This window comes from Clupea harengus, chromosome 3 (assembly GCF_900700415.2).
Source record: "Clupea harengus chromosome 3, Ch_v2.0.2, whole genome shotgun sequence".
Classification (NCBI taxonomy): Eukaryota; Metazoa; Chordata; class Actinopteri; order Clupeiformes; family Clupeidae; genus Clupea; species Clupea harengus.
In genome coordinates, this window is record NC_045154.1 from 6,899,107 (window position 1) to 6,914,086 (window position 14,980).

At 42.2% G+C, this 14,980-nt stretch overlaps 2 protein-coding genes across 12 annotated transcripts in view; both read left to right on the plus strand.

Moving 5' to 3' along the window:
• mef2aa (myocyte enhancer factor 2aa) overlaps window positions 1-2,764 on the plus strand; it is a 92,099-nt gene extending 89,335 nt beyond the window's left edge. For all 8 annotated transcript variants that reach the window (XM_031564421.2, XM_031564420.2, XM_031564422.2 and 5 more), the window contains one exon: window positions 1-2,764. This exon is cut by the window's left edge and continues 1,771 nt beyond it. The gene's annotated coding sequence lies outside the window, so the exon portion shown is untranslated.
• A 96-nt stretch (window positions 2,765-2,860) lies between these two features.
• The window catches only part of mctp2a (multiple C2 domains, transmembrane 2a), a 45,472-nt gene continuing 33,352 nt past the window's right edge, over window positions 2,861-14,980 (plus strand). The window contains exons 1-11 of one of the 4 annotated variants that reach the window (XM_031564415.2): window positions 2,861-3,590; window positions 5,700-6,598; window positions 7,050-7,115; window positions 7,531-7,542; window positions 7,775-7,840; window positions 8,632-8,643; window positions 8,795-8,903; window positions 13,179-13,321; window positions 13,539-13,615; window positions 13,789-13,900; window positions 14,009-14,044. In XM_031564415.2, coding sequence (XP_031420275.1) covers window positions 5,765-6,598; window positions 7,050-7,115; window positions 7,531-7,542; window positions 7,775-7,840; window positions 8,632-8,643; window positions 8,795-8,903; window positions 13,179-13,321; window positions 13,539-13,615; window positions 13,789-13,900; window positions 14,009-14,044 — 1,467 coding nt within the window. In that variant the 5' untranslated portion in view covers window positions 2,861-3,590; window positions 5,700-5,764. Of the gene's footprint in view, window positions 3,591-5,367; window positions 5,543-5,699; window positions 6,599-7,049; window positions 7,116-7,530; window positions 7,543-7,774; window positions 7,841-8,631; window positions 8,644-8,794; window positions 8,904-13,178; window positions 13,322-13,538; window positions 13,616-13,788; window positions 13,901-14,008; window positions 14,045-14,980 lie in introns of those variants that run through there. The other 3 variants (XM_031564416.2, XM_031564418.2, XM_031564419.2) reach the window with 3 other exon arrangements.

Here is a 14,980-nt window from a genome sequence, read left to right on the forward strand (position 1 = left end):
GGATTACTGCCAGATTTATAAGGCGAGATCCTTATTAAGTAGAGTATTCACTGGTTCATATTTACTATTTTGTTAACAATACTGTACTTTCTTCAAAACTGAATTATTATCGTTAATAATCAAAGTGTTTTTATTTTAAAGAAGGTGGTTTTTGGGTCGTTTTCCCTTTAATGGTGGTGAATGTCTGTCCATACAAAAAATTGTAATAACAGTGCTGTAAGTTTAAAGCTTCACTCTATCTTTATTTTCAAAGTTTTGATTTTTGTCAAAGATAATCATGATGCTCAAGAACATCTGGTTTCTTTCCTACAGCGATTGTGTTTAGGACAGACCCAAGGCTGCTGAATACACTGCCCTCCTTTCAAACCACACGCTCCCATATCAGCATAGCTTATTCAATCATTTTCAGTTGCCTAATTCTAAAGACATATCATAATACTTTGTTCATAAAATTGCCCCCAAGATTATTTATAAACAATTGTATGCTTCATTCTGTCAGTTGTTTTCTTGCTGCATACTTTCATATACAATTGAAATCCACACCAATTGAACATGTACACAAAAAAAAGTTTATTGTAAATATCCTAACATTGTGTAACTATCTGCATACAATATGTACAGGACACATTTTTTCCTTTATTTTATTTTGCAAATTTGGCTCATTAGACTGTCATCTGCATCAAATTCCCTTGATGACCAATAGGTATCAAAAAAAGTTGTTCCACAGCATCTCCCGCATACAAAAAAAAACAATGCATTCTGTAGCACTAGAACATGGGAGGTCTTTCTACTCCCTAGCAGGCTGCAGTGTTTGGCTTTCGTGTTCCTCACTACGAGTATGTTTCTCTTCACTCCATGCATCCAGCTTTGGTTAAGCTGGTCCCCTGCTTGCATCGTTTCTCGCCCCCATCCATCCATCCCTCCGCATATCAGTGAACCCTGAACCGGATTCAGTCCTGATCCGGCGTGGTTCAGCCGAGCCTGCGCCTGTTCAGGGCCGGATGGGTGTCCAGAGTGAGCTGCTATGGCCCATGCCCGCTACTCGACCAGGGGGGAAAGAGTCAGAAGATTCAGCAGCTACAGTCAGAGACCTAGACAAATGATGACAGACTTGACATGATCTCACTGCTGGATTGCACAAGTTTTTATTGTGAAACAAACAAAACAAAAGTTTGCTGTAAACAAAAGGAGTCTCTCTTTACATTTCCTATCTATTTCTGTGTGTGATGCCATAGCCAGATATAGTATATACCTCCCTTCTCTGTCCTCACAAACAAAACTAAACAGTGAGCTGTGCGGACAGCTTGCCATTAGCTGATATTGATCTATGCAGTCCTCAGACAAAATACAAGCCCATAGGCTGCCCTGGCTTTTCTGAAGTTATGTCTCTCTCTTCCTTAACTGTATGTAGTATACATGCTCAGGCATTGAACAGTGGGAAAATATGACTGTTAACCTCTTTCCCTTAAGTGCTTACATCTTTTCATTGGCAGAAATATCATATCATATACCATACAGATGGCAACAATTTGTATAGTCACCTCAGCATTTAAATTGTATTGATGTGAGCCTTTTAATCAGTAGCTGTAGATTTGCCCCAAGGAAATGTTCAGACGTCAGGCCATATGAATTTTTACTTATCGAGTCAATATTTTTGGAGACTTCATCAATCCGATCAACACAATCAAAGCCTTTTTATGTACTAAAGCAATAATGCCATAGCGTATGGTATGGCTTAATGGCACTATTAATATCATATCACCACAGCAGTTTGCTCCTGTTGTTCCTCACACACATACACACACACACACGCACGCGTACACACACACGCATGAGCACACACACACGCACGCACACGCACGCACGCACTTACACACACACACACACAGTGACTCACACACTCACTATGCACAAAATTCTCAATTGGGGATCAGGGACTTTCTCTAGTTTCATCATAAATGCACAGTCAATGGATGGCCTTATTCCAAAGAAACTGGTGACATGAATTAGAATTAATCACATGTGGCAGGAAAATCAGTCTAAGGATGCCCTCATTTTATCATTGTTCCACAAAAGCTTTTTGGCGCTGTCAGACTAGTATGCTCCACACCACAGGAAATACATAGCAAATCTAAAGAGACCCCAATGCTCCTTCGCTCTGTGTGCTGTGTCAGATATCATACACAACTGTTTAAATGTGAAAGGAAGGGATATGAGGAAAAACGAGGATGAAGGACTGTTTGTAGATGACTTTCTTCACTTTGCTGTGCAAGAGTACACTGCTTTGCTTAATGGCTTTTCTAAAACAGAACTATGTATTTGGTAATTGTTTGTAGTTACTAGTTCACTTCAAGAAGCTGTTTGCGGTTTGTCTGCTCAAACCGTTTGGCGGCACAAGCTGGACTTTGTTGCCATGAGTGAAACAACATGTTTCAGAAAAAAAAAAATCAAGAGAGAATTTTAAGTTAATCTGCATTATATTTCCCTTGAATGTGTTGTTTTATCTTCACTATACAATAAATATTCTAGTGAACTTTTTATCGAATGACTAAGATATTATGCTAGAGATTGTTGTACAAATTTGTATTCTGCATTCACTAAAGTAAAGATATTGGCTTTTACTGTGTAATATAGGTCCTCTCGCTTATTCTGTACAAACTGAAGTGAGCAATTCTGAATCTGATAAGACTTTGTGACGTCCAACATGTGAAGTCCCCAATAACAGAACCTGTCAGCTCAATTAAAATATCAATGTACTCCCAAATGATAATTCTATGTGCCTTCATGCTGGAGTGAGGCTGCAGCTTTTAAGTTTACTTCTGTCATATACAGTAAGCCTAGTGAAATACAGTGAAACACATAATCACATTTGTTTCTCTAAAACTCACTGACACATTTTTTGCCAGGTGTAGACATTCATTTGACTATAAAAATGTAACATATGACGATGAATATTAGACTACAGAGTTGTATCTATGATAAAGAAGTAAATTTCGAAGTAAAATACTGAATAAAGTGTCAGGTGCCACATTCTGGATGATAATTAAAGTGTCCGGCAGATGGAGCTAGAGATATCTGGCCCACCTTGGTCTCCTAAGTATGCTGGTCTGTCGCATAGGATGTTAAAATGGTATTTTCTTGAAGTGTAGCTTATGATCACACTATAACCCATCATATTCTTCGACCTATCATCACGGTCTTACAAGTCATTGCTCAAAGATGTTAAATTACAAACAATTTTGTGATTATGTGATTAATATAATAATTTGTATATAATATAATATAATAATAGTATAATTTGCTCTTCCAGTCAAGGTAGCAATTAGATTATATTACTTTACGAATACTGTCGTCTCATCATTAAATCGAAACCTACGACAACCAGAATGTTCTCTTCAGTGTACTTGTTAGGCCATTAAACGGCCGTAGCACTCTCACCCCGCCCTATCACCTGTGGACTGAAACTTGTCACACGAGGAAGTCGACAGGCAGTCACATAGTACAGATGCTCCAGATGTATCAGAACAGGTGAGATAGTCAACATTGGTTATCGCCGAGGACATCTTGGAATTAATTTAACAGAAAAGGAGGTAAGTTCACCGAAAAGGCTATTTCTTTGTGTGTTCATTAATTATAAGTATCTTGCTCATGTTCAACTCAGTCTACATACTTAGATATTAGGTTAGGATACACATTGGCACTGCCTATGCAATTCAAACTATAATTTCACAGGGCAAATAGAATTGGGTCAACGAGTATTTCACATGTAACCATTGCTAAAGTTCATAACACTACGTGTTGCCATGAAACCGATGATTTATAACAAATCTATAATTCTGAAGCACATCTCCAGTTAGGATACAAGTTAATTTGTACAACAACGACACATTCAACTTTTCAAAAATGAAGTGTGAGAGTAAGTGCTTCGGCAGTGTGAGATTTATCTAGGATTATGTGTGAGCAAGTGTCTGGATTCTACTTAGAGAGAAGATGGCTAACTACACTGGTATTTCCTGATGGTCCACTAACATACGGTCGCTCCGGTTGAAGTGAGGGCAATTTTACACCACCTCTTCAGAGCTGCCCCAGAAGATTCACTGGACATTACATATGGTTGATCTATTTCAAAATCAGAAACAGATGCTGCTTCATGGGGAGTTTTTCAAAATGATGTGAACTAATATGATACGAGAGTCAATTAGGTCGAAATGCCAGAGTGGTACCCTTGCAGAAAGTGAACACTGGTGTAGATTATAGGTAATTTGTCATCAGGTCACCACAAACGTAGATGCAGTTCAAATAAATACATATTTCTAAAGTTAATATTTATTAAATATTTTTCAGTAAGCAAGGCCATTCTTTTTCTGTGCTGGTATTTGTGTTTAGCTTAACTACATCACAGACAACACAACTGACAGTGACAGTGAATCTCATTTAAATTGCATGATTTACTTCAGGGACATTTTAAAAAGGCAGTGGGAGTACTCTCAACATGTTGTGGGCCTATAGAAAATTATTCTGCAACACATTTTGAGTTTTCACTTACTTCACATGTCTACAGTCAGTCAGTCTGTTTCCAAAGAAAAATGGTTCCTGTTTTTTGTTGCCACATTTCACCAACATAGCACATAAACAGCACTATTTGTTGCTTGCACTGCATTTGTCCCCTTTGACTAGTACACAACGGGAAACATAGTATGCACAGTATCTGTCCAAGCAGAAATTTGCTCTGTACTTCATTAACTATAATAATTGTATACACAATTCAAGCCTCTGTTACATTTGGAGGCTTTATTTAGGTTAGTACAAAATTAATATTTCCTGTCATGTTTGTTACAAAACCTGTGGCAAAGACCGGTGTGTCCAGTTTGCTTCTTTGCATTTGTCTAACACCCCCAAGCCCCCCCCCCCCCCCAGTCAACTCCAAATGTGTGAAACCATACAGATAACAGCAGCGACACAGCTATTTACAAAAGACTAGCCTTTCATCATACAATGGAAGGAACAGTTTCTCTCTCTCTCTCTCTCTCTCTCTCTCTCTCTCTCTCTCTCTCTCTCTCTCTCTGTCCCTCACCCTCACTCTCACAAAAAAAAACTTTCAACTGAGGCTTTAGGCTATCTTCCTTGCCAAATGTAAACTTAGTGCTAAATGATATTATGTCACCCCATACCCTTTTTCTGATCCTGTATCTTGCAAGAGAACATTCCTTTTGTATACTCTGACACTGGGCCCTAACTTCATTGACAGGTTACCGGCAACAAGCAAAGCGGTCGGCCGTGCATGAACTAAAGCTAATTTTAATAACTTGGTCAAATCGTTTTCCTAACCATGTGCAAGATCTTATGGACAAATATTGGTAGTCAGTGCAATGCTCCCATATACCACACAATAGCTTTAGCTCATGCGCGACGGACTTGCCTGTCAATAAGATTAGGGCCAACTATTTTATATCCTCAGAGCATTTCCTCATTTTCATCATTCCTTGCCTTCTTGGATGACTGTTGATGTACAGTGAGGCACAGCTCTAGAACCGGTCATTAGGTATGTTGCGTGTTGTAGGCAGGCCACAGAAACAGGTTTGTGCTTAGTAAAGTGTGAATCTTATTTTAAATGGGTATATAATAATTGTAATAGATCCACACCTAATTTTGTTGTGTCTTTAATTATATGTTTTTGCCTTATTTGTATCCTGTTTTAGGTACAGATTTCAATGTGAAAAGTCTTGCACATCACATTCAGCAAGATCCCATCCCCTCCATCAGTATGGAGCCCATCAAGAAGAAGACCGCGTGGTCCAACTTTCGGGCCAAGACCAAAGCCCAGTTAAGCAACATAAAGATGGGCAAGAAGGGTCCCGGGAAGGACAAGAAGACGCATCTGAAGTATCGTCGGAGCATCTCCGTGCCCGACCTCCGATTTGCGGCCTCACATCAGCTTTCGTCCCAGCACCCTATTCTCCAGTCGCCGTGCGATGACTCCATGTTCTTTGCTGGTTCCAGCAGCCCTTATTGCCAATCCGTGGCCGAGAGCGGCTCATCCAGCCCGACGTTTTCAGAGCACTCCTCCATTCCCGACACCCCCTTCTACACCAGGTTGGCCTCGCCGCCCCATGCCAGCTTTCCCACGGAGAAAGTGGCTGACCCGGACGTCTGTGTCTCTCCAAAGAGAGTGATGGAGGTCGACTCACATGCGGGAACTTCCCCGTTTCTGGTGGAGGAGGCGAGTGGTCAGACTGAGAGGGTGGGAGGAGCTCCATACAGAGTGCATAGTGCTCCTCTCATAAGGCCACCTGTACCTGCTGAGAGGCACTTCTTCCAGGCTAACCCAGTGCCAGCTCCTGCAGAAAGACCCGCCGCGCCAAAAGCCATATCCGTTTCCTCAGAGAAGAAAACAACTCCAGTGGCCAGGAAGGTCAACGCACCAGACTCACTCTCTCTGCCCTCAGAGATGTCCTGCGCGAGTACCACAGAGTCGGGCAACAGCTCACCCTCGGAGGAGCAAATGGATATGGATAACGACCTTATGGCCATGATGGAACCAATGACGCCCATGTCCAGAGAGATGTTCATCATAGGGTCTGCAGAGGATGTACCCAATGTGAGTACTTCACTGACTGTAGTGGTCACTGCTAGATAGTTTGGACTGTGTAGTGTCCAGTAGGAAGGGTTTAAGCTGCAGTGTATATAGTCAAAGGTTGTTGTGTTTTTAGTCCGTGCAATCACAGTCTCTCAAAATGCCATGTGTGTAGAAGGAACACATGTTGTTTGCAAAAAGTTAATTTAAGACATGCCTGTTTACAATAAGGCCACCACCATGTAATATGCAGTTGCAAATTGATATTCTGTAGACATTAATTTAGCTGAAGTGTCATGCTTGATATTTAATCTTTAAATGAACATAGCTATTACTACTGCAAGATGTGTTTGAGCAATCAATGCAAACATTAGCCAGATCTCTATGCAGTATAGGTATTCCTCGCAAGTGATGTAATCCATCCATGACCCATGTCATTATCGTATACTATAATCCAATATCTTTTCTCCAATAGACTCCTAATGAAACCAGTGACTATGATACCAACTCCCTGCTAGAGCGAATAGAGGGAAGTGTATGTGTAAGTTATCTTTGGTTATGATCCTATCCACCTTCCTTTCAAAACCTGCTTTCAATGTTTTGTCATGGTTAAGAATGTAATTATCCAGGAAGTATCCAGAAACACCATCAGATAGAGATATTTTTTCTAACTCCGATGGATACTTGCATTCTCTGGGTCGTTAGGTTTTCCTGGTAGACAGTCAAATAGAAATGTGTCATGCATGCTATAGAAGAAACAATTCAAACTAACACTAGAGAATCTGACAAGGGAGTCATTGTCAGTAGAGAGATGTTGCTCTTCACTGGAATTCAGTTTTACTGTCGACTAGGCCTCTGTTTTATTGTTGACTGTCATTGAAAAACAGCAGCCAATGTCCTTCCACCTCATTGAGCTCCTTCCCCTTACCAATGTTGCATTTGTGTTTGTTTTGCAGGTCTTGCGCAGGGTATGTTTGATTTTCTTATGGTTATTATTGTTATATTAACCTTAAGAAAAATACATTTATAAATCATTCAAGCATTAAACTATGAAGCTTTTGTGGAGATGTTTGCTTCATAGCATAGACACTGTGAGTCGGTGACTGACAGCTCGTGTTTCCCCTTCAGGGCGCAGCTACCAGCCTAGCCATGACCCATGTCATTATCGTATACTATAATGCAATATCTTTTCACCAATAGGCTTCTAATGAAACCAGTGACTATGATTCCAACCCCCTGCTAGAGCGAGTAGAGGGAAGTGTATGTGTAAGTTATCTTTGGTTGTCATCCTATTCACCTTCCTTTCAAAACCTGCTTTCAATGCGTTGTCATGGTTAAGGTCATGTGTGACTTATGTGGTTAGGGTTATGGCCAAGGTCAGGGGTTAATTGTGACACATGACATTCCCTGGTATGTGTTTGTGAACCAAACATGTAGGGTTCATGAATTATCATTGTTTTTGGCTTTGATGGTGGGAGAATCTTTTACATGTTTTCATTTAGAAGACACTTCAAGAAGGTTTATATCTTTATATCGGCATGTGTGCTGTGTATCAAACCAGGAACATCACTCTAGACCAAACTAAGGCAGAGGGCCACAGCTTCTGATGGCCAAAAATGATAAACAGATTGTCCCACATATCATTTCCTTATTGGTTTTCAGTTCAGTCAGAAAGTCCCTGGGCAGAAAACGTGATTAAGAATGTAATTATCCAGGAAGTATCCAGAAACACCATCAGATAGAGACATTTTTTCAAACTCAAGTGGATACTTGCATTCTCTGGGTCGTTAGCTCTTCCTTGTAGACAATAGAATAGAAATGTGTCATGCATGCTATAGAAGAAACAACTCAAACTGATACTAGAGAATCTGACAAGGGAGTCATTGTCAGTAGAGAGATGTTGCTCTTCACCTGGAATTCAGTTTTACTGTCGACTAGGCCTCTGTTTTATTGTCGACTCTCATTGAAAATCAGCAGCCAATGTCCGACACTCACAAGGGAGTCACCTTATTGAGCTCCTTCCTCTTACCAATGTTGCATTTGTGTTTGTTTTGCAGGCCTTGCGCAGGGTATGTTTGATTTTGTTATTGTTGTATTAATCTTAAGAAAAATACATCTATAACTCATTCAAGCATTAAACTATGAAGCTTTTGTGGAGATGTTTACTTCATAGCATAGACACTGTGAGTCGATGACTGACAGCTCGTGTTTCTCCTCCAGGGCGCAGCTACCAGCCTAGAGGTGCTGACTGCCATGGGGCAGAAGGTGCAGTACCTCCTCACCATCAACCTCAAGGAGGGCAGAAACCTCGTGGTGCGGGATCGCCGTGGTAATGGCCTGCAGAGACCCCACCACTACCACCACCCACACACACACACACACGTACACACACACACACACACACACACACACACACACACACACACACACACACACACACACACACACACACACACACACACACACACACACACATGCATATACACACACACACACACACACACACACACACACATGCAAATACACACACACACACACACACAACCCTTTAAACACACACCATATTTACGCAGACCTAAAAACACAGTACATGCACACAGTCATTCAAATACACCACATACACAAACCTCCTACAGTAACACACCACACTCACACAGGCCTCCACACACACAAACCTCCTGCAGTAACACACCACACTCACACAGGCCTCCACACACATGGACAGCTCCTATCTAGCTCTCGTAATGTGTCTGTCCCGAGGGCTGTCCGCTGTTTTTGTCATCTTTTTGGTTTCCTCCCAAGGAGGAAGAGCGCTCTGAGAGAGAACAATATGCCGGCCATCTGGCCCTGCCACATTCCTCCACCACTTGTGTTCAGACACTCACTTTCATCTTAAAGACAGGCAGTCCTCCATGTCACCTACTGTGCACCGACATTTCTACAGCGCTGATAGATCGTTCCACATCTTTATTATCATAAAAAAAAAACCAGAGTCAGGCTGAAGGAGTGGGGGGCTGAGTGGCTGGGGGGGGGGGGGGGGGGGTGTGCCTTGCAGGTTCATGCACTTTTGTCGCTCTGGTTTTTGCTGAGCTCTGTTCCCTAAACTCCACGCCGCCGCACTTGCCCCGCAGGAGGCCCTTCTCACTTTCTGCCTCGGCGGCGCAGCGGAGGGCTCAGGTCGCGCGCCGCTGCCATGTGTGATTTGAACGCTCCCGCTTCATCGCCCCGAAATTATCATAATCGGCCTCCGAAAAAACAACACGGCGACCCGGAGCGATGACATATGGTGGGTCGGACACAGGTTCCCCCTGATTGATGTCAGCAAGTTTATGTAAGGAGACACCGGTGGCCCTTCTCTGTGACAGCCTCTGTGTTTTGTCAGGCTTGTGTCTGGGTCAGTATTTGTCAGGTCACAGCATGTTTTTAAAAAAAAAAAACACCTACGCATTATAACTGAAGTCTTATTTCATTGTGCAGCCTCCGTCAACCATAGCGGGTGTGAACTCTGTGCAGTTCAGAGACAGACACACCAACACAGGCATGTGGTTGGACCAGAAACTCTGCTGAAAGCGTGCTTGTGTTGTTGTGTCCTCCCCAATAAACCTGCATGCGGGAAAACATGTTTGACCAGCTATGCTTAAAACAGGAGTGGAGGCTCACATATCACCTGATCAGCTTACTTTATCGATAGGAGTATGGTATCATGAAGTCAATATTTATATATACCCCCAAAAACATCTGACCTCTGACCTCTTCCACTGCCATATTGACACATAGGGGCTTTGACTACTGTGGGCAGATTGACAGAAACTTTAGCCACACTGTTTTGGTAGTGTCGGCCATTTTTTGCTACGTGACCGGGGAAAATGTGGTTTGCTATAACAGTATTTCTGTCCTGTGGGGTATTTGCATAGCGAGGGCAATGTTGTGGCGTGGGCTTTAGTCATGTTGATTGATGCAAATGAGAGGTGGCAGGGTTCTGGCGTTGGCCACAGCTTGGCATGAATCGGACCAGTGCTGGGTTAGACTTTCAGTAATATCTTGGAGAAAAACATTGTCCTCCATATTTGGTTTGTTTTGTGAATGGTTCAAAGAATCAATAGAAAGCTACTTTGCATCATTGTGTACATTTCCTGAAAACGAAATGATTTGAGCATCAGGTACTTTGGTTTAGCACGTAGTAGCAGTACGTTAATGTGAACTAGTGCATTGGGTAGGGCCAGATGGACAGTGGAAACACACCCATTTGCACTGGTTGCTGATACAGACTTATCTGAAGCACATCAGTGATGACAGTGAGGAAAGGTATGTTAAGACTGTCCTGATCTGTGCTCTGTCATGCTGACAGTGTCACCATGCCTCTTCACATGATCAATACTGTCACGGGCATCTTCTCCCAGCACAGGTGCTGCCCTCTACTGGTGACAGTGTCAAAAAACATCTTTCTAATGGTTTTGAAGTGGAGATACTCGTTTTGCGATACAGCTGCTGATGCTGTTGTTATATATATATTTTTAATTAAATTATCATAATAATCATTTAATTACAAAATACATTCAGATCATTAGATTATTTGTGCAACTTGTCTCTGTGCCTATTTCCTGTTACCTCTGTACCAGGAAAAAGTCCCCCCCCCCCCTTGCAATTTATCGGATTATACAGAATCAGTGTTCCTTGTTCCCTCTGCACATTATACTCTTTATCAGGAAGGTATTTTCATATGATACTTTTCTGTTCTATGTTCTGAGCAGAAACATTTTTCCTTTGAAAGATTCAAATGATGCATATGCAATAGTGAAAGAGCGGTAAATTATAGTAGCGTTTCTTCCTTTTTGAGGATGTTATGACCTCTTGTGGTGATAATATGAACTTCACTGAACAAGCGTACCGCCAATTTGGTTGTACTTTTTGGCTCTCATCTCATCTCCAGTTATAGATAAAAGAGGATGTCTAGTATGTTTGTAGTTTGTGTAAAGTAAATGACAACAATTAGCATTGACATTCTTACTGAAAATATAATCTGGGTTTGGTTATGGTTTTAGTGCCTTGATATTAGAGCCATTCAAAAGGGATAAAGAGGTTTTAAGTGAGTCTTTGATAGCTTCAGTTCACAATATTTTTTTGTAGTTTTTAATGTGGGCGCCTGTGCCCTGTTAACATACCCCAGCTTTTATACCCGAGCAGAGGTTTTATTTCCCCTGAAAGGGTGCAGCCTTGATCACACACACACACACACACACACACACACACACACACACACACACACACACACACACACTCACACACATTCTGAACCACTCCTACCCCCATATGTACACACAAACACACACACACACACACATACATTCTGAGCCCCCCCCCCCCTCACCTCCACACACACACAACTCTAAACACACACACACAAAACTCTAAACACACACACACAGTCTGTCTTCGCCTTCTCTCTTTCTTTTTTTTTTTTTTTTCATCTGCGTTAATTTCCGCCGTCACCGTCCTCAGTCACGCCAGAGCTCCTCTCTTCTCCTCTCTTCTCCTCTTCTCACTGGTGGAGACATTCTCCTCCTGTCAAGCTGCCTGGAGGTTTCCCCTGTCAGTGGCTGCCAGCCGCCCGCCCGCCCGCCCGCCCGCCGGCTGCTGCGGGTCCTGCCTGCCTGGGTGAGATGTTCATTTGGAGAGAGGAGCTGACAGGCTTGACAAGCCGTCCCCACAGGGCTTTTGTCGCGTGATTCCAGGCTCCCCGCAGGTTTTCTCAAGCACCCCTTTATCCAGCCCATACAAATGAAGAAGCAATGGCTCCTTCCTCTCTTTCTTTCTTTCTTTTCTTTTTTTTTTTTTACTTTCTTTTTCTCTTTCTCTCATTCTTTCTTAGTTTCTTTTCTAGCATTTCTTCTTCATCTCTTTCTATATTATTGTTTTTTTCATACACTCAATCTGCATGCCCTGGCAGAGACAAAGATGCCCTAAACCCCCGCGTGCTCTGTTGACCCCCCTCTCCCCTGCGCTCCCCTCCACCGGCTCATGCTTCCCAGGCAGACTCTCCTAACAGGCTTTGGAGATTAACACCAGTTGCTCCTGGTTTCTGGGGAGGAGTGCCGAGGACTTTATGTGCCAGTAACCTCAGGCTGGCCTGTGCTTTTTTTCAGCTCCTGGGCCATTAACCAGTCACATCCCTCTGCTGAGAACAGATGTGTGTTGTCCTTTCATCCACACACACACACACACACACACACACGCATTCACGCACACACACGCACAGACCATCAGGCAGCCACACACATTCTGAATGGCTTCATAGATAATCAAAGCATATTTATCCAAAGGAGGCTACAGTGGGTGGTCGTGAAAGCATAGTGGACTCAGTGTGTGTGTGTCTGTGTGTGTGTAGGTGTGTGTGTGTGAGAGAGAGAGAGAGACAGAGAGAGAGAGAGAGAGAAAGATGGAGGCTATGAGTGTGTTTTTGGATTTGCATTTTGGACATATCAAAAGATTTTTTTCCACACATAGTTCATCTTGTGTTCAGAGTAATCACAGGGGCATGTGCACTTCATGATGCTATGATAATTTTCATCAATTTTAACTTAATTTTTTACATATTTATCCACAGGCACGAGCGATCCCTTTGTTAAATTCAAAATTGATGGAAAGACGTTCTACAAAAGCAAAGTGGTGAACAAGAACCTCAACCCGGCCTGGAACGAATCATTCTCCTACCCAGTGCGTGATCTGGAGCACAAGCTTTATGTGAAGGTGAGCAGGAACCTCCTCCCCTGGTTCTGATCCAAGGCCTACTACCATTTGGACTGTGGCCCACAGAACATAACCCCTCAAAACCCCAACTAACAATGAGCTCTCTGTGATTTCACTCTTTGCCGTTTCATAAACAGTATTCAATAATCTATTCATATGTTCATTCACTACATTCAATAATTGACATATTGTGTTTTGTGATGCATTTTTTTTGCAGGTGTATGACAGAGATCTTCGATCTCATGACTACATGGGTGGGAGCTGTACGAGTCTAAATAAACTTGAACTGGAAAAGTAAGCCATTTTAAGTTCATTTTAACTTCCTCAAGTATACTCTATAGCCTTAAGTGTGTGATATTTAGCCTTCTTTTGTAGTGTCAAAGTGTTTCATACTGTGAATCTACTTCTCCTACATTTACAAATTCCACAAACAGTTCTCCTCATTTTGATGTGTTATTTGTCTGTAGGACCACAGAGTTGGTGCTGAAGCTGGAGGACCCCAACAGTAAAGAGGCAGACATGGGAGTGATCATCATCGACGCCTGCCTGTCTGTGAGAGATGGGCCCACCAAGAGAAACGTAAGGAATCCTCTGACTCTCAACCCAACCTAAGTGAGATTAAAAAGAATTTCAGACGGTCTTTTGAGAAGGTCTCTAAGTCTTGTCTCTCTTGTCTCCCTCACACAGCGATGGATGATTAGGCGGAGAGGGAGCTTTGGGAAGGTAAGCTGTGGCCCGTCGCCTGTCAGAGAGGTCTTTCTACTCGCTCAAGGAGGCCACATGTCAGCACAGTGGTGCTCAAACAACTCCAGTCATTTCCCTTACCATTACTATCCACCAGGTGGCAGTAGACCATCACATCATAAATATATCATAGCAAAAGAGTGTTATGCCTAGCACTGGTCCAAGTTCAACAGAAAAGTGTAGAAGTCCTACTGCACAGGGAGCGTATATCTTTTCACGCTCACCCGCGGTTTTCATATTTGCCTGACTGATTCCTTTAAACATGTGAGAACTCTGGCAGACTTCAATCTTTTTTTTCTCTTTTGTCCTCGTTGTGTGAACTGTTACATGCTTCGTTTCCTCATAGAGAAAGAGCAGCTAGACTAAACAACATTACACTCATCTAAACATGTCAAATGGACTTATTTGCATTTTAATTAAGCTCAGAGGGAACAGCGGCTTATTAGAGTTTGTGGCAGATAGTGGCTAATCTCTAAGCAATAAGCGATAGCTGTAATTTATTTAGGCTGAAACAGTGCACTGGTGAAATGTTTTCTGGACTGGAGCTCTTCTCATTATCTTAGCTGAGGTTTTATGATATGGCCTAAGCTGCCTGTCTATGCTCTACATCTGCCTCTTGCCTACTGCCTTCATCTGCCAAAAGAATTTCAATTTGGCATGGGACAATTTATTTTTTATTTTTATCTGTCTGTTCTCTGGTAGAGGAGAGACTGATGGAAGGGTGGACCTAAGCGTGTAGAGGAAATAAGACACTAAACTTTTCACCATATTTCTCAATTATTGTGGCAATTATTTTGATGTATTATAAACTGGGTAGGTGATCTGTGGTTTTTATGTGACAGTTTGGTGACATTAATTCTTTGACAGTTTCAAATTTTATCCCTCTGCAAATGTGCTGCCATGTTCTGTTTGACA